Raw genomic sequence first — 21,115 nt, 5'->3', positions numbered from 1 at the left:
CATATACATGCAACTGTCAATGCTGGTTCTGATAATACATTCTAAAAACAAAAATTTGATTTATAAAGAACTGAGCTGTTCAAATGATTCCTTGGCTTGACATTACTATTTATTTTATTCAGAGACACAATGTTATTAACTGATTTGTAGAAAATGTCTCTTGATAAATAAAACTGTAAACTCTACAATTTAGAATAATGATAATAGAATAAGAGCACCAATTTTATTCCTTATAGTTACCTCTAGTCATTATCATAAAAGTCAAAGTCAATTAAAAGCAGGTAAAAGTTGAAGATTAAGCATTCATATAATTTTTAATTCCAAATTCCATTGATTTTCAGTAGAAGAAAACACTTACTGTTATTACAAGAACAAGTAACTGCTGAAAGGAAACACGTTGTTTTACAATAGCTACACTGCCGCTCATCATCAGGCAATAACTCAAATACTTCTCTGTTGGCTGAAGTGACACCCTGAAAATTCAGATGTTCATAATGTATATCAGCTTTATAAACACTTTAATTGATAGTAAAAATAAATATTTAATCTTTCTATGTGAATAAGAATTTATTGAAAATGAATACAAGAATTTTTAATTAATTGTAACATTTAATGAATTTGAAAAAATAATTTTCACACAGATTTACAGTTTATTTTTTAAACAAACGTTATCTTGAATCTCGGGGTAAATTAAAAAAATAGTTTGTCATTTTATCCCTTAATTCCCCAGTGATATGCAAATAACAAGAGAAAATATTACAAATAAGCTTTTTCTATTTTTTTATCAACAATTTTATTAATCTAAGATAGCTAAGGTCAAAGTTTAAAATAATAATGAATAAAGTTACAGAGCAAGTTACATGAAATATTTTGAATCAATGGTAGAATTGTCATAAAAATAAGACATTGCTTCTGAAATCTATCCCTGCTAGGAATCCTTTTTTAAGCAAAGACAATATTCAAAATCTCATATCTAGAAGATTCTGTTTCAAAAACCAAAATTAGAAATGAATATGAAAATTCAATACAAACAATTTCTCTTAACAGCAATTGTTGATGTGAATAAAAAAATCTTTCGACACAATTGAATGCATATTTCTACAGATTATTTCAAATGTAAAGTAATCCGTAGAAACTGGAACATAAAAAGATTATTGGTTATATTTTCCAATCTATCAGGTATAATTAAATCAGTAATATCGAAAGCTACACAGATTACTTAAAATGAAAACACTTGCTATTAATTTTATATTTAAAAAACATTGAAATAATCATACTTAAATATCACATGAAAGTAAGTTATTTCTTGATGTGATGACATCTAATTGAAATTTCATTTTGAATAGATTAAAGTTTTATTAAATTGTTTGTTGACATAGACAAACATCAGATCAGAAAATTTATGAAAGTCTAACATCATTCTTCAGCTTACTACAACTTTCTATCATTTTCATTCTCTTTCTGCTTATCATCATCTTTCTTTATTCTCAGTATAGGTACAATTATTTGGTTGTCATCAAAAGAGAGCATGACAGAAATTGTTACCTTTCTTTTAATCTTCTACTTGTTGTTCATTAACCACATACATGTTTTTCAAATCTATAGTTCAGCCCCACAATTTAAAATATACTGAATTAGAGAGACGCAGTGCTTCAAACAAACATGCTTAACTCACCCACTCCAGCAGAGTCTTCCGAAGAGCTTTTTCTGTCTCTACCATCCGCAACATGTCCTGATAAGTAGAAGCAGCAATGCTTATGTCCAATCGATCAGGGTCAGTAGCCATTTTGCAAACTAATTCATCATGTGAAAAAACACAAAAGCGATGCAACATGCCATAATGTGACACACAAACACGCCCAATAGGAAGCTGAAAAAGTATGATTGTATCATAAGAATGCTATACTCCAAGAATAGAAAAGTTAACTAATTAATCTCATACATAGAATCAATTATAAAAAAAAAAAATTAGCTTTATTTATACAAAAAAAAACACTGTTCAGAATAACTATTAGGTTCTGTTCCAATTTACATATTTTCAAGATATAAGGTTTTCAAAAATAGCGTCCATGTGCAAGTTATAATGCAATATGATTTTAAGGAGTTGAAAAAGCAAGAAAAGAAAGTAACAATCTAACATTATTTGTAATAATAGCATATTAAAAGAATTTTAATATTTACATACAAAAAACAATTTCTCTTTATTATCTGGAATTTAGCAAGACAAATTTATATATTAAGAGGAGAGAGATACATTACCTCCCATGCTCTTTAATTATGAGTCGCACAAAATTAAGAACTCGGAAGAAATAAAACACAAAACAATTTTATTAACATGATACAAATCATTTAAAAAGTTACCACTCAAAACTGGGAGAAAAAAAAATAATCCCATGTTATTTCTCCCCCCCCCGTACGTATATTCAAGATATAAGGAAATGCACAAATAGCCCTTATGTGCTAGCTATAATGTAATATGAAGTGAAAAAAGCAAGGAAAGAAAGAAACAATTTAACATTATTCGAAATAATAGCATATTAAAAGAAAGTTTATATTTACATTTAAAAAAAGACAATTTCACCTTATTTATTATCTAGAATTTAGCAAGACAAAAATTAATATATATTAAACAGAGGATATATTACTTTTCATGCTCTGTAACTGTAAGTCATACAAAATTAAGAATTGGATGAAATAAAACAAAAAAATTAACTTAATTTACTTAACAAAAAAAAAAAAATTACAAAGCAAGATTATTTTATTTATTTATTTATTCATTTTGCCAATTCAAGTATTTGGGCATCAATTTCCACAACTTTTGCAGATATTGCAGTTTCACAGTTCCAAGTTTCACAGAGTTAATCCTTAATAAATAAGGTATGGTATTTTTGTACAGTCTAACGTCAAATTTTTAGCTATTTTCACTTTCAGTGAACTTATGTGAAAATAATTCTAATATATCATTGAATGCATTGTAAGAGAAATGTGACACAATAAGTTTTAATAAGCATAAAAATTCTGCTTTAAAAGATTGTTCTTAAACTAAAAAGCTCTAAATTGGTGTATTTTTAGACGTTAAATTTAAGATCTTCGGATTTGACATGTTGTTTTGTCTTGTATTCCTTTTAAATACTAAGTTCAACAACAATGATGACTCCTCTCTATTTGAACTGCACACAGTCTTGTATGTTTTCCTCTTTTGGCATGCCTTGTAAATGCCTGTTTTCTAATATTATTTAGGCGTATTATCTTCTTACAAAATGAGTAGCATACAAAAAAATATAGATAGCAGCTCATTGTTTTAAAAAAATTCCCTAATCTACCTTGAATAGACTCACAGTTTTCCAAATAATAAACAAACCAATTAATAACTCAAGTATGGCAGACTAAACACTACCGTACTGCTTCCTCAGATTGAAATGTTCCTGCCAGAGAAATGTATTCTATTCTTTCACACAGTTACAGAAGTCTCGTGTATGCTCATTAGCTGCAATTCATGTAACACATAGAAAAAGAACAACTGTCTCACAAATTGAAACTGGAATGATCTATGCAGTAAAAAAAGGAAGAGAATGGAAAAGGGGATAGTTTTTATATTACAAAATCATAAATGGTATTGTTTCATTTTTTGGAAGCTATAAGTACAATCTTTTCTTCTTTCAGTCTTTAGAGATCAGCATTTTTTTTTTTTGGGGGGGGGGGGAGGATGGGAAAAAAATAAGAAATTTAAAATTCCCCGTTTTCACAAAAAAATTCAAATTTCTCTGCTTTTTTCCAGTTTTTCAGATGATTTTTAAATTCACTGTGTTTTCCTAATGTTATAGCAACCCTGCAAACATACACTTAAAATACTACAAGAAGTCATTGAATATTTTTCATCAACACTGAAACTACGTTATTTAAAATGTTAAATGTTCTGTTCCCAAATAATCAATTTTGTTTGTAATGAAAGGTTTCTATCTTGTCAAAAAAGTAAGTGCATTAGATTTACATTCAATTTTAGCAACTTACTTTTCCAAGAGAAATTTCTTTTTCCATAAAGAGACAAGAAATCAGATTCTAATTTTCTTCATGTCATTGACAACTATTTCTTTTGCTAAGTGTTTCCCCTTAAGTAGATGATATGTTAAATGGACTGATATTGTTAACTTTCTCAATTCTTTAATAATGATTATTGAATAGGATGATATGATTACTGAATAGTAGTACCAGACTGCTTTATGTGGTCACAGACGCTATGTTGTGTAACATGATATTATTTAATTCAAATTTCCCACTTTAATATTTTAATTAATGCTAAAACATCACTCAGTAGATGCTTGCTCACAAGAAAGAATGAAAGAATTCAAAACACTCCATAGTTTTTACATTTGCAATCTTCACACTAAAAATTAAAAACTCATCCAATCTTATCTTCCTGACATGAAAATTATCGAAATCGAATAAAAATGACTTGACTAGGAAATTTGTAAACTCCATGAGAATAGCATCTTTATACTATCTTTTATCCTTTCTGATAAAAATGCAACATGATTCATTTCTCACATTTATTTGTTATCTGCCAAAACAACAATTCTTACTGCCACAAAATTTACTGAATTAATTATGCATTCCAACATTTAAAAAAAAAACTATTGACAATTCACACTTGAAAGGCATACAATATTATCGGATATTACTTTTGTAGAATGCAAGTCTTTCACTAATCTGTTCTTTCTTATGCCTGCACTCACTTTATCAATTGCAGAACAAGATACATTGTTAGAAAAATCATACTAACATTAGCAATTTACGGAATAAATAATTTCAACTGTGAATTTATCTTTCAAAACTTTAAAACACATAATTGTTATTTTACTAACTGACATATATCATATAAATAAAAAGGCAAAAGTGGGTCATTACTGATACATTTGTTGGCCGGTCATTTAAATCCCAAATATATTACAGAGCTACAATTTTAGAAACAAGATAACTTAACAAATTTCACTTATCTAGGTTGTGGCCTTTATCCTTTTTTTGTTGTTGTTACAGTGTTTAATGCATATAAACACACAGATCGAAGGATAGTCAACTCATCGAAGGATTTTGGTTCAAGATTTTGATATTGATCTATACTTTACATGCTAAAACCATGTGCCACATATTACATTTTGAAATTATCATGTTCTCTTGTAGTTGGACAAAGAAACAAAAAAACAATGAGAATGGAATTTCATTCAAAATTTCGATAAATCTATAAATTTAGTATTAAGAAATTCCAGCTCAAAACGATTTTCAAGTTATTGTGTTCTATATTACATTTAGATATAATACCAAAAATGTGTTATTCAGAGTTTTAATCATGGAGAGAGTTTTAATCATAGGGCAAAATCTCTTCAAATTTATTGGTGATTACAATTATTTCTCTTTGAATAGTTGAATAGGAAAGGGTAATAAAGGAATTTTATTGGCATTAGTTTATTTTTGGTATCTTTTTGGAAGAGTCACAAATGACTTATAAGAAACTTTTGAGCAGCATGAACATTTTGCTTTATTTTTATTTGAAAAGTCCACAATGAATCAATTGAGCTTTTTCCAGCATTTTGTTACGAAGTCCTAAACTTTTAAATAAAAACTAATTGAAATAATTCACTAACAGAAAATCACTAAATGATGTTGAAATATAACTAACAAATGCTTTACAAACAACTAATCATGTGCAGAAAAGCAAAAATGAGATGAAGCAAATGTTAAAAATATAATATGAATACATAAAATTATTTCTAAACATAAAGGATTTTCCCCTTATCTAAACAAGCAGAAGGAAGTAAAAGACAAGTCAAATAATGAAAAGAATATATTTTTCCCATTCTATCAGTATGTACCTAAATGAAAATAAAACATTTTTCACCAATTGCCAGATTTGTTAAATCTGTTAAACATTGAAAGATCCGACATCGCAAAAGAAATACAACCAATAATCAGGCAAATCCATCGTGGTGAAAATACAGATTGTTTTTTTTTTTTTTTTTTCCCCGCTTCAAAAGAAAAATATAAGAATTTGAATAAAAAAATAAGCACTTTTAAGGCCCTTATATAGGAACCATCACAAATAAGTAATTTTTAAGGACTTTTAATGATGCTACATATACTCTCTCTAGTGTCTAACTACTATTACATGAATGAAGATTTCCATTTTTATAATAGACTCCAGCAGAATATAATGCCATAGTTTATTTTCCAAGAATTGTCATATTGACATAATAAAATACTAAGTATGTAAATTTTTCAAATGACTTATATTCATAAGGTATGTTTCCAGGCTATAAAAATTCAATAATTATAAATAGAAGTTACTTAGATGAGAAAATTAGTATCTTACCCAATCAGCTGGTGCAAAATTAACAGCTTCCGCAAAATTATAGCCCTGATTGAATCCAGCATGATAAGAACGTGGAAATGTAATTACAAATTCCCCTGCTTGTTGATTAGTCCTAAAAATCTATAAAGAAAGATAAATGTGGCATGAATCAATGCTAATAAAACACTTAAGCAAAAAATGATTCCCAATGTTTTATTTATTTATTAATATTTTTTTTTTTATTTATTTGCTTTTTTAATTTTCCTCTTCCTTATGAATAGTATAAATGTTGTACAAGCAAAAATTAGAATTTCATTCGCTTCAATCACTTAATGAATGAATTTAAGTTCTAATTAATTAATTTATTCTCTTATTCAATTCAAACTACTGTGTATATCTATGGAAATTTAAATTCCTAATAGGGAAAAACAAAAATAATAACTTTTACATGGTGGACTTCTTTGTTTCAAATTAATCTTAAGAATAAAAAACTAAAACCATTACACTTCTTAAAACAGAGACCAAAAGATAGATACTTCTTAAGATAGACATTTAAAGGTAGAAATCTTTTCTTCTTTACAGGTCATTGGTAAGGAGACCAATAGAAAAATTTTTCACTTGAACTTTTATGTTATTATATGCATAGCTTTTTGCAAAAATACATAATTCAATGAATAGAATCTAGTGAGCATTTGAACATCTTTCTATTACCTGATTAAGTCTGAATAATTATGATACAGATTTACAATTTTCATGTCAAGATTACATTACAAATCTTCATTTATCTGTCTTTTTTACTTATGTTCCTAAGAATATAAATTGATTGCTTGATATAAGATCAACCTATTGACAAATAAGGTTCGAAAATCTGATATAAATCTAATAATTCAAATACAAATGTTTGTCAAATTTCTTTTTAGTTCTTTGCATTTATTCATTATGTTATATGCAGACAACCTGTTCTGACAGACATCCTAAAATGGATTTCTTCCAAAAGAAGATATAAATCAACAATTTTGATATAAAAACTGCATGTAAAATTTATTAAGCTTATTGTATTATTGATTATCTTGTTCTCAGATCTACAGGCACAGTTTCAAAAATACTTTGTTGAGTTGGTTTGGTCTCAAAAACTAAAAGGTGAAGATTCTTAAAATTTAGAGATCAAATGTTTTGATACTATGACACTTTCTTCTTGTACATTTCGTATATGAGAGAGTAAAAATCATATGAACATGACATCTATACAAGATAAGTTTAAACTAAGATAAGATTATACAGATAATAAAAGATAATGTTAGACTAAAGAGAAGGTTGAAAAAGACAAGGTTAAACTAAATTAAAAGAAACTTACAGGCACCCCTTGAGAAATGAGTAGATTTGGATTCATGATGGTGACCAACTGATGCAGAAGGTCTGGCTGGGCAGTAAATAACTCTGGTGCCACTGAGCGCATTGCCTCTTCAAAAGCCTCGGCTTTACCTCCTGGAACACCGTACCATGTTTTGGGTTCACCCCTAAATAAGTACATAAAACATCAACAAATGTGCATATTAAAGACAAAAAAAAAAAAAAGCATACATAAATGTAAAAAAAAATGTTTCTAAAAATATGAACCATTTACCTCCCAGAACAAAACAAAATTTACAACTTTCTATTTAAAAAAAAAAAAAAACATAATTCTGTTTTTTAAAAAAATGCTCCAGTGCCTTTTAATTTAACCATGCATGAATGCTGTGGAACTAACAATAGTATTCTCCCTTCTACTCTCAAGTAACATGATAAAAAGTGTTTAAATTATGGGGATATATATATATAATATGGGGAAAAATATGGAATAATATAATATTCACTTCCCCTAATTTGGGAAAGTGAATAAAATATGACTTGGACTTGCTAACTTTGAACAATAGAATACAAAACTGGATGCAGAATTGCAATTTTGATATCAAGGTATTATATCAAATTTCAACTATCTAGCTCATTCTATTTTTAGATACCATTACAAGACTTGTGAGGTCTGAAATGTAAAATTTCTGTAAAATCCAAAAGATGAATTTCTCAGCAATATTTTCTCTTTCTACACAGTAAACAAAGAAGAAGGTTATTTTATATAATAAAAGTTCTTTATCTCAGCTACATAAGCTGTTTTTATTGACTAGAACCTTTTTTTCAATCAAATTAATGAATATAGAATAAAAGTAAGATACAAATGAAAAAGATTTTTTTTTTCAATTTTTTAAATCCCTGCACATGAGAAAAGGAAATAATTAAATTCTAAACCACAACAAAATAAATAATGTAATGGATTTTAAAAGTGAAAATAACATACTAAATTACACTGATTTATAAAACATTGTTCATTCAGTTATTATTTTACCTAAAAATAGATGCAAAAAAAAAAAAAAATCAGATCTAGATTCTAAAAGTAAGTTACTTTTTTTAGTAATTACAATAAATCCATGACGGATAAAACAAGCCCACATATGCAAAATAATATCAAAGATAAAAAAAAGTTCTTGGAAAATAAATATTTTACCAGTGAAGATAGTTAATGGAATAACTCCAATGATCTTCATTATGCCAGCAAAATGTAGCAAAGCACATTCCAACATATGTCCAAGGTATCTAAAAATATTTTGAGGTTTTATTATTCCATTAAACTATCAAAATTAAAATAATCAACAGTTTTGATACACAATTAAAGTGACCATATTTATTATTTTGAATATGGTAGTAAAATTATTTACTTCCCTATTCAATTATACTGCAAACATATAGAAGGATAAGATTTAAACAGTGTAAAAGAAGTTCAAAGTTAGCTCTCCGTCATTTTTGAGTGAAGAAAATAGAGACAACTTGTAAATAATGACAATCCAGAAATATTTACAACTAAGAAATTATAGCTACTTTTATCTTTAAAATAAATTAAACTATTAATGACTTTTTTATAGTTGCAGTATGAAAAAAAAACAAGTTTAAATATTTTAAATAATAACTGCTTCTTTTAAATATTAGAAAATGTGCCCTCTAGAGAAGTTATCATTTGAATAATACCTCAGATTTGAGTGTCATAAATTAACTACTGAAAGATGTACCAGAAAATCTCAAATTCATTGACAGGATGTTAAGAAATAAGAAGAAAAATTATTATTTGTAATATGCAATAAATATTTCGTAGGATAAAAGTTTTTTCCACCCTTGCAGTGGGATCTTCTCTATTCATGTCTATTGCATCTATATTAATATAATGAAACAATCAAGTCAAAACTAATAACTATAATCAGCTTGAAACAAACAGTGATACTCTAATAGAACACTCTGAAAAAAATTAATTAAAATTAATAAAAAAATCAAATTCAAATAATGCTGAAAAAGTATTGGCAATAATCTATAATGAAACAGTATAAATATACAAATTGCAAACTTCAGCTTACTAACTTTTACTACAATTCAGCATAAAAGGTGTTAAGTTTACGATGCTAGAACTAATTTCCATTTAGGCTTCAGTTTAGACTGATTAACTTCACCCAGTGTTACAGCCATTAATAGCTTATTCTATTAGATATAAGCAAAGTACAAACATTACAATAAGTAAATATTCTATTCTATAAAATAGAAATGTTTACTAGCATGTCATTTATAATAATGGAGCAATAGAACTTTTTCTGAAATTTTCTGGGGAAAAAATGCATAGGTTGCAAAGGAAATTTTATTATGATCTCAAAAAAATTCTTAAAAGATAGATAATAAAATAAGGGAATAAAATTAGTTTCTTGTGCTCAATCGTTATCAGAATTTGTGATGTTTAATATTTATTAATCACATATACTTGACTAAAAAGAGACGGGTGAAATTTCCTCCTAATTGGCTGAATAAAATTACATTGGGTGATAAAATATAATTATTATATATTATAGTCTTTTTCTGAGCAGTTACATTAAAGATGTTGTATACTGAACAAACATTCATGATATTAACAGCCTAAAGATAGTTTAAAACATTATTTAAATGATCACACATTCTTGATGATCCTTTGCCAAACAGAACATGACAAAAAAATTGAGTACAGTCTCCATACAACTAATGGTACCAATACAAAATTGCATTAAATGATGGGGAAATGCTCTATTTATCATTTTGCAATAATTTCCATAGATTTGTAGTTTCATTTATTTTAAATGAAGTCTTGAAACTGTAAAGAGACTAAGATGACATTCCATTATTTCAAAAAACATTCTGGAACGTAGAAATTCTGCAGAAATGCATAATATTATAAACCAAATTTCATTTTCACCTACTGAAGTACATAACTGCTGGATTTCTCCAGATAATGTAGATCAAGAGATCATATTTGTTACTTACCTTCATTCCAGAAATGTCTGCATTAATATGCTTCAATACAGACCCTTCAAGCACAGGGAGATTATTCAGATTCCATCCAGAGGTTACATATTCCTAAAAGAAGAAAATATATTAATAATGGTTTAAGGTAACCTATGGTCCCAGACCATCTCGGAGGTGTGTGATATAGAAGGACAAGATGCAATCCAAAAAAGACAACAAATGGGAAGGGGGAGGGGATTTTCTCACCATGACTTTAGCATATTTCAATGGTAGGCATGAGTTATGTTCAATTTCTTCTAGTAGCAGTAAAAACAATCGAGTATATAACTTGGAACACTCCCCTTTGATAAATATAGCTCACAATTAGACTCAGTTGTTTGTAAAGTTGTAAATAAAGATCATATATTAAAATTTATTATTTTAGCTTACTTAGTATTTATTGAGTTAACAAGCTCAAATGCACATATAAAGATTGAAAGACAGTTAATCTTTAGATACACTTGGTGTAAAGTCTGTGGCTGTTTTACAACTTTAGAAGTAAAATTACATACCAAATTTCAGATATCTAACTCAGTGTGCTTCAAAGTTATTATGTTCACAAATGCAAAAACTAACAAATTACCCAAGAATTTCCATTCAAAATTTGATAGAAATCTAAAATTTTGACATAAAGACTGTTCCCCCAAATTCCTAAACTTGAAATCCATATTAACTGGACAATTCAACAGACAAAAGCTTAACTTGAACATTCAGAGGCTCGTGAAACTCTGTCAATAACCACTACCAGGTTCTCCAATTCTTACCAATCAAGCAAAAATCAAACATCTTTTAATACTAATGAACTCCTTTAAACTAATATAGCCACTACAAATTGAATCTTGATATTGCCTTTTTTTATTGTTTCAAATAAGAAAAAAAAGAAAAGAAAAAAATATCAAGACCACCTGATTGACTATCAAGGACCAAGAAGACTGCTTTAGAAACTCGAATTTGTTATCACATCACAGCAACATGATTATGTGAGATTGAAATTGCTAATAAATTTATGTTGTAGACTTCTTATCACCTCCTTCCTTCTTCCCCCCCCCCCTCTTTTAAATATTATTAATGCTTTTATCTCCCTTAATTAAGTATTTTTAATTTTAAAAGACACTCTATGCTTGTAGGTCTTGAATTGTAAAGTCATACTTTTCAATAATAATAATAATAACAGATTAAATTTGAGCTCAAGCACTCCTCTAAACTTATCACCCATCAGTGTACCAAATCTCTTCCATGTAACTCATTCTATTGTTGATGTTATAGTTTTAAATTATGTTCAATGAATAGACTTTTTTTTTATTATTATTACTTGGAGAGATCTAAAATGTAAAGATTTGATAGAGAAATAGTTTTACAATGAATCCTACCTCATCTCCAGGCATGAGATCTTTGGTCTTCATATTGGGGAACCCTGATCCATGTTCAATGGTATGAAGATCTGCGCCATATTCAACAGTCACATCTTCATCAACAGCATTTACAATGCGCCAGAATTCCTTCTCAACATGAGAATAAGGCACTCTCTGCAAAAAAAAAAAAAGTTAACAGGAAAAGATTTATACTACATGGAATTTACTTTAGAATGTGCTCATTCATTACTTTTCTAGAATAATATAAGCAGCATTTTTAAAAACACATATTTATTAATATACAATAAACAAGAAAACTAATTATTTCATCAAGATTATGGATGTCAAAACAAAATCATAAAAACATGAAAACTGGTCAAAATACTTAGTTGAGAAAAACTGAGATTTGAATCATGTTTATATTTTTAATGAGTGTTCAAAAGCTTCCTATTTTATGACATTTATTGCAGCTTAGTTTTCTTTATAGCATTAGCACTTTACTCTTAAAAGATCATATTTAGATATTCACATTCTTGATTCAAAAAATAATTTTGAAATCAAAGAACTAGGAATGCAATCAAGCAGGTTGAAGGGAAGTAACCAGCAAATCAAAAGACTGAGATTGCATACACAAAATAAAATTATGTTTAGTTAATTTAATCATTATAATTTAAATGTATCTGTTGTATCATAAAATATAAAAATAGTTATATAATCTTGATTGTAAAATGGCTGCTCATAGGAAAAATAAATTTACAGCAAAGATGAAGTTGATTGTAAAATGTCTAGTTAAGTTTAAATAGTTTAAAAATTGACACCTAACTGAAAGCCAGACATTGAATTTGAGAGAAGCCTTTTCCTCAAATGTATATGACAAAATTTTTATTTATTTCAAATTTGCAACATGATTAGATTTTACTTCTAAATTATTTATATCCAATAAAATTGAAAGCTTAGCAGAACTTTCAAATATATCAATATTTTAGCCAATCATTACTACAATTCATTAAAGTTGAATGAATAGATTAAACAGAAAATCCATGCTAAATTGAAATGTAAATAAACTCCCTGACTAAAAGTACAAATCTTTACTTTGATATTCTAATTATCATTTTTATAGTGTGTATTTAAATATTTGTACATTTGATTGTTCTTTTTTAATTGTGTATCTTGCTAAAGAGAAAAGGATATCTGCAAGAATTAGTTGTAGAAGTAGACAAAACTATTAAGTAATAATTTCAAAATTATAGAAATAAAGGATGCGACTTAGAAAAGTGCAGGTTATAATGATATATTTACGAGATAATCTTTTTGACAGAAAGAATTTAAAAAGAAAACCTAAAAGAAAAAAAAAAGTTCAAATAACAAAACCTAAGATTGCAAGCTGTAATTCAGAGCAGTCACAGCGTATTGAAGCTCGTTCATTGAAATTTAACACTGATTTTCTTAAATTAAAAGAAAATTGACTGATGAATTTGATGCTAAAAAAAGATTAGTCTGTATTTAAGCCTATGTGAAAGGTATACTTAAGTTTCTTGAAAGTTGTGACAACAACCTGGGCTATGTATTCGATCAGATTCCTCTGAAGTGATGTAGTTACATTAGTTGATATGGAACCAATTGAAGGTGTTCAAGATAAAAAATATGTTAAATACTTCCTTTTAAAACAATTTAAAATGAGTATAGAGAGATTCTAACAACATTGGAAATATATTGATGCAATTTTTGTTTTAAATTGAGAAGTTTCTTTGAAGGCTGTATATCAGAAATGAGTTTAACAACAATAACTGTGGATCAAATCATCTTTCAGCATTTCCTTAACTATTGTCCTTACTTGGACATATTGATGAAGGCATCAAATAAGCTAAAAGCCTATAAAAGTATAAGAAAGAATCCATCCAATGGATAAATGTAAAAAGATAGTTCAAAGACAGAAGCAAATGATATATTTCAAATTCAAAATTTGAAGCTTGCAACAAATGTTCCCCAAAAATTTATTTAGAATGTCAAGAGCATTCTTGTAATGGATGTGGAAATTCAGGTCTCATAAATGTCCAAATTGTTCTTTTAAAGAACATACTTAAAATAAAATTTCGATAAAAAAGGAATCAAATTTGCACTCATACTCTAAACATCTAGGTTTGACATTAATTTTGGAATGTTATCTTCATTGAATTTGTGAAATAGTGTTGATACCAGAAACTAATCACTCATTTTGTGGGGAAATTTTACTTTCAGAAAAAGGATTGGTTGAAGATAATGCATTTTGTGTAAACATATATTGTTAATATCATCATTCCTACAAATCACTATCCCATCAGATATTTAATAAAGGCTAAAATTTACTATTTTACAGCATACTAATAAAACAATTTGGTTCAAAAGTACTTCTGGTTTTTTTTTTTTTTTTTTTTTTTAGCTTTTAATATACTACACAAGTCATTATTCTCCCTAGTTAGAACTTGATATTGTTTTTTTTTTTCCCTCAAATCTAAAACAAAATAATGTCAATTACCTATGAAAAATAAGTAAAATTAACATATTAACTAATAATATTAAGAGAAAATAGAATATTAAAATAACATTGAGAAGACATAAGTGTATAAAATTTCAACTCTCAAGAACAGAGGTTTTCGACCTATTTTGGAATACCAATCCCTTTCTACAAAGGAAAAAATTTCTTATCATTTATTTATAATTGATCAATACATTATAATTGATCAAACCAAATATTAAAATGTGTTGTCTCTGGATGCACTACCACTCCCAACTCCAGTGCTCAATGGCATTGATACTGCCTTTGTTGGGATTCATTATACATCAATAAATTGCTTTTCTAAGTTTTATTTATTTATTTTTTTGTTTGTTTGTTTTCCCCCTTTACTTCTGGAATGAAGCAATCATGAAAGTTAGAAAATAAACTAGAATAAAATTTAGGAAAATAACTAGACTAATATTCAGGAAATAAATTAATTCTTCCAAGTGCTTTTCTAGTGCATGTAGTAAACAGAAAGAGTAACCTTACTGATGTTTTTAAAACAACTCTTTCCCACCACAGTCAACTTTACACAATGAAAACCAGAAGCATTGGCACATCTTAGAATCGTCACCTGATCCTTCATCATTTACGAAAGAAATAGTTCCATTTTTTGCAGGCAAGGAGATTCATTGGAGACATTCTCCATTATAGCCCAATATCAACAATTGCATTTTGATCTGCAGTTAATTTTTTCTTCACAATTAAATCTTGAAATTCGGCAATAAGGCCAATTTTGTCAATAAAATAAGCTTTCTTGTTTCAATATCATATGACAGATTTTTTTTCTATAATAGCAGCTGGTGAATTTCATAGTGATTCTTAAGCTTTTCCAGTCAGTCACTAATAGTATGAAATTTTTTACTTCCTCAAAATTAGAAGCGAAATTCACAGCTTTTTGCTGGATCATTATCTGGGATATTAATAATCCTCTACTTTTTTTCCCCAAGTTATCCATCTGTAAATAAGATGGTCCAGTTCTTTATTTTTCATGCATTTCATAGTTTTATGTTATTTAGTGATATGCTACATAAAACTTTTTGATTTTGTTTTCAGAATCATATCTCATATACCTGACTGTTAATACTCTCAACAGTAAATTATTTTGATAATTTGGTTAAAGTTTCATCTGCTATAAATTCTGTTCACAAACTGGAATTACTTTCTTTGTTAATAAAATGAGTTATCATTTAGTGAACTCTGTGGCATAATTGAATGTTCCACATTTTGATAAAATGTCTAGATAAGAATAAAAATTCAAATTAAAACAGCTCCTACCCAAATTTAATGTCACTGATTTAAATTATAGCTTTGTTCCTTACCCCCCCCCTTAAATAAAAAAAAAAGATACTATAACATTAACATGGGATTTTTTTTTATTTATTTCCTGAACAAAAAGCCACTTCGAAATCAGTCTAAAAACATTTTAAAACTCTTAGTAAAGAATTGAGTATACCTAATTTTTCATACAGTAATATGCCTCTACTGAAGCAAAGCAACTTAAGGAATATAACTTTTATTTTTGTATTATTACAATTTGTTTTTATAAGTTCATAATAATGCTCTTAGAAAATTTAAATAACTAATTAAAGACATATTTTCATATCACTCTCATCTAATTATCTAACATGGATTATTTTTTGAAAAAATATAGCGATTTTGTACATAAACTACCTTATCTAATAACAAATGTTGTATAAATAAGTAAATCTAATATGAAATGCATTAAAGGATTAACATGTAATGTAGAAGATTAACCCCTCAGCATGCCGCTTTTCTTTCAACAGGTGACTGAATTCATCCAAATCGTTTGAAAAATGAATAGCAATTTATCACACATAATATAAATATTCACATTTTCATTCTTTACAGGCACGAATGTGATTTGGACAAAAATTAAGGTCACATAAAAGTTTTAATCATGCATTACTTAGGAAACTAGAAGGGGAGGGGTGATAGCATAAATGAAATCAAAACAAGTTGCTGAAAATATTCATAAAAAAATAGCAATTAATTATGAACGAAATAGTTTAATATATCAATTTTACAAAACTTTCTAAGCAAATTTTTCATTGACTTACGTGCACAGGCATATTAAAATAATTTGTCTTAAATTCATCTGCCTTCTGTCCAAATTCTTGTAAAGTGTACTCTCGTTGGGCTTGCTCAAATCCAAATGCTTCTTGGGGTTTATTCACTTCCTGAAATATAAGTGAGTAGCTCAGTGTCAATCAGATTAAACCTTTTTAATGAATTCCTTTGGGGGGAATAATATATACTACTAAATTCACTAATTTTTAAATGCTCTTGTTATTTTGCCAACTTTCATTGAATCTACTATTCATAAAATTTCATAAACAACAAAAATATATTAATAAGACTTACATCATGTAATTTGGTTTTCTCAACAAGGGTTAATTAATGAAGAAAAGAATGAAAAGGGCAGTATTAAGAAACCATTTTTTCTTGCCCATGTTCACATTCTGATAAATTGTTGTGCTTGTTGCCAAGAGATGACTTCAACTAGCATTCACCAGAATGAAGCTTACAAATCAAAGACACTTCAACGAGTGTGTTAATAACGATCTTTTCTAATAAAAGTGGTGAACCGAAAGTAAAAGGAGAAAACCAGTGGAATATTTCTTTGTTCCTGTCATTCTTTTGACAGTAAAAAGATTGACTAAAATATTTTCTAGTTAAATTCTTTGATTATTTCCATTTCTCACTGAAAGGAAATTTATTTTTAGATGTTATACAATATAATTAAAGGTGCAATGCATCACTCAACAAAGAATGGTAACCATCACCTATAGAAATTCCTATTCTCAGTAGATTACTAAAGTTCTAGTCAGGACTTTTACACTTGAGCCATCCCTGGCAACACTGAATATCCTTCTTGCTTCACTTGCTTCTTAGCAAACTATCCACTCAGGTGGGCTAGTTACTAGCTAAATTGATACAATGGGGATCAGTGCATCACCTATCTAATGGCCCGGCATGCATGCCTAACATGCGAGATTTCTGGTTCTCAATGAGAAGCAAGCAGAAGAGTAATAGCTTATTATAGACAGCTCCCTCACTTGCCTACAAGGGAAGATAGAAAAAAGGGAAAGCAGAAATTCAAAAGGAAGTGAAATTTGAAGGAATTAAAAAAATCCCTCAATAACTCATGATTCAAACGATTGTCCTCAAAAGGTGCATGGTAAAAAATGTGTAATAACAGGATAAAGTTAACGAGCATCTGATGGGCTCAGAAGATTTGTGCTTGTATAAGACGTACATGTAGTAGTGCCTCACTATTAATTTCCCGTTGTCATCTATTAATTTCAACACTTAGAACAACTACCTTAGAAAATTTTAGAAACAACTCCTTCAATGACTAGAATACCTTTTTTAATATAAATTTGATAATGCTAATGAATTATTTCTCAACACTATAATAAGTGTGTGTGTAATAATTTCAAAGTATCCAGATCCTTAAAATAATTAATTTATAATCATGTATATTCACTGAAAAATGATTCTGTGATGAAAGCATTTTTTGGTTCTCACATTTCAGAAGCTACATATACATTAAATAAATGATTTGTCAGCTAAATCCAAGGAAAATTCCTTTCTAATTCTATAAAAGGTTTGAGTGCATTTCTACATCTTTTTCTATTCAGGCTGCATTGCTGCTTGGTCATGGTATAAAAAAGGATCTTAACAAATCCCCAAAATTCAAATATTTCATATATAAAATTTAATATTACTTATTTTGGAAAACAAAATGTTTTCTGGGCACAACGTTTTTACAAAATTCCTTCAATCTGAGAGAAAAAAAAATCCACACACAAAATTCAGATACTCTATAAATTTAAAAAAATAACAATATTACTTTCGCCACACAACAGGGGCATCTCCAGTCTCCCTTTGGAATTTCACTGAGCGGTGGAATGAGACAAAATGTATGATAGCTGTCATCACATCCATCACAAAGGAGCATACTTGCCTCTTCATCACCCCTTCCACAAATATTACATACAATTTGATCAATCTGTAAGGTAACATACACACTAAAAAATTTTACAAATTAAAAGGTTAAAAAGTACAGAAAAAAGAAATACAGAACGGGAAAACATGAATTTTCATATTAATGAAGGCTGTAGGATTTTACTTCTAGCATTTAATTGTGCAGGTAAACAATGCATTATTCATAATTAAATGATAATTTCAATAAATAAGTATGCAGTTTAAATAAGTAGTATACAGCACTGAATACAACAACTATACGATAAAATTTAAAACACACACTCATACACATAGAATTCAATTTGCTGATCTGGCATTCAATACAAACAATGTTGCTTTTAATGAATTTGCAACTTACAGGCATTTTGCCCCTAGGTTTATCCTTTCTTTTGAGAATGACTCCCAGTTTGACTGCCTCCACCTCTTCCATGGTCTTGGTTTCTTTAAGAAAACTTCCTGTAAGCTTGGTGCCAAAACCCATTTTCAGATCTTTAGCACCAAGTCCCATCTTTACGTCCTTGAAGCATTCAACATGATTCTCTTTTAAAAAAGCTTTGGATTCTTCCTCTGTTTCAAAATGCCCTAAAGAAAAAATTATTTACTCAAAAATATTGGCTGAAGGAATTTTTCTGAGGCTGAAGGAAAACAAAGTACAAATATATCATTGAAGCTATGAAAGTTTTAAGCATATGCCATAAGAATTATATCAACTAGAAAAAGCTAAAAATTTGCCATCTGTACTTTAAATATATTTGAAAAAAAATTATTATCTTTTGCAATTCTACTTCTACTTAAATGGAAAAAATACTGATTCATAATAAGAAAAAAAAAAGAAAGAAAGAAAGAAAGAAAGATCGATAGGATCATTAAAAACTGCATTTAAATAACAAAATTTATGTTTGTTTCATAAAATATTAAAATTTATGCAGAAAATTATTCTGCATATAATAAATATTACAAAATACATTTCAAAAAGTTAGCAGCAGATTTGATTTTATGCTTTGGAAGGAATAGCACTCTCTCTCTCTCAAGAGAGTGCTATTAAAAAACATGCAAAAGCTTTTTATTCTGTTAACCATCATTTGAAAAAGAAGAACTAATATATTGTATGCATTTTCTTTTTTGTATTTTCTGATCCACTGATTTCATGATTCCATCTATAAAGTTTATAATTTCCAGTTTTTAAATGAAATAAATTGCACAATTAAATCAAATTTGGTTAACATGAATATATCAACAGGAAGGACAAACCAGTTGATTTTCAAAGCCATTAGTGATAAATATACTGAATTTGAGACAATATGTAATTCTAAATCCCTAACCCAAGATCCAAAATAGAACCAACTTTATTTCCAAAATTATTATAATTTGGGGAAAAAATTTTAAAGTAATATTAATTATATAAGTTTATTATATTCTCTGATTGTAAATGCAAATCAAAATATTTCCTAAAGACCAAAAAAATGTGATATATTTTATAAAACTGCTCAAATTCCATGAGCAAAGAAATTATTATTCTAAAAAGATAAAAAATTCTTAAACAAAAAGTTTTAATTAAACAACTACATAACGTGCATAAATAGTTACTATTTTACTAAATATGGTGTTCAAAAACTAAATGAAAATTTGAATGGACTTACTGGGAAGTTGAAATGAAATGAAAAAACTCAAAAAGAATATTGTGAAATTTTAAGAGAAGTATATTATATAAAAATGTATTTATATTATATAAAAAAGTATATTGTGAATCTGGGCTATTTAGAAATAATGAATATAACAATACCTTGAATATGGTAGCCTGGCATTTTAGGTCCAGCACCATAAAATTGCAATTTTTTCAATTCATTATTTGTAGAATAATCAATACCATCCTAAAAGAAAAAGAAAACTATCAAAGTCATGTCATTTAAAAAACTACAGTTACACAGAAAATAATCAATCAAGATCACTTCAAAAACCTTAAAAAAAAAAAAACTTTTCCCTTTTTAAATTTCCATGCTCTCATCACCAATCAAAAGTTTTACCCTTTCAACTGTTACATATAACAGTTGTTATGTTAATAGGAAATATGATATATTTCCTGTTAAGTCACATAGCATGATGATGAGGATAGAGTATAAATTTTTGCCACCTTACCATTGTTTAATTGGATTCAAAATTTGATCTGTATCTAGAATTTTAATATCAAGACTACATATCAAATTTCATTTTTCAAACCTATAGCACCCTTGAATTACCCTTGAATGCATTCATATGCATACAAATATTCTGATTGAGACAAATAGTCAATATATGGATTTGATCTCAAATTTGATACAGCTCTGCTATTCTGGTGATAAATAACCATATACCAAATTTCATTCCTTTAAGGCCTTTGTATTTTTTAATTATGGTGTTCTAATGTGACTGCTGATGTATTTGTTCACAATTTGTCTGAAATCTGCAATTTTGATGAGAAAGCCAAATATTAAATTTCAATTTTCTAAT

The 21,115-nt window shown here is 27.9% G+C and overlaps 1 protein-coding gene across 1 annotated transcript in view; it reads right to left on the bottom strand.

Annotated features, from left to right (window-relative positions):
- The window catches only part of LOC129962382 (lysine-specific demethylase 5A-like), a 112,234-nt gene that overhangs the window by 69,464 nt on the left and 21,655 nt on the right, over nucleotides 1-21,115 (bottom strand). Inside the window, exons 7-17 of the mRNA XM_056076140.1 lie at nucleotides 20,412-20,499; nucleotides 18,987-19,210; nucleotides 18,495-18,653; nucleotides 16,699-16,818; nucleotides 12,100-12,255; nucleotides 10,709-10,801; nucleotides 8,883-8,971; nucleotides 7,698-7,860; nucleotides 6,365-6,484; nucleotides 1,676-1,870; nucleotides 359-473 (exon numbers count right to left, since the gene is read on the bottom strand). Coding sequence (XP_055932115.1) covers nucleotides 359-473; nucleotides 1,676-1,870; nucleotides 6,365-6,484; nucleotides 7,698-7,860; nucleotides 8,883-8,971; nucleotides 10,709-10,801; nucleotides 12,100-12,255; nucleotides 16,699-16,818; nucleotides 18,495-18,653; nucleotides 18,987-19,210; nucleotides 20,412-20,499 — 1,522 coding nt within the window. The remainder of the gene's footprint in view (nucleotides 1-358; nucleotides 474-1,675; nucleotides 1,871-6,364; nucleotides 6,485-7,697; nucleotides 7,861-8,882; nucleotides 8,972-10,708; nucleotides 10,802-12,099; nucleotides 12,256-16,698; nucleotides 16,819-18,494; nucleotides 18,654-18,986; nucleotides 19,211-20,411; nucleotides 20,500-21,115) is intronic.

Source organism: Argiope bruennichi, chromosome 1, assembly GCF_947563725.1.
Source record: "Argiope bruennichi chromosome 1, qqArgBrue1.1, whole genome shotgun sequence".
NCBI classification, from domain to species: Eukaryota; Metazoa; Arthropoda; class Arachnida; order Araneae; family Araneidae; genus Argiope; species Argiope bruennichi.
Note: the sequence above shows the minus strand (reverse complement) of the source record. Positions and strands in the feature narration are given on the sequence as shown.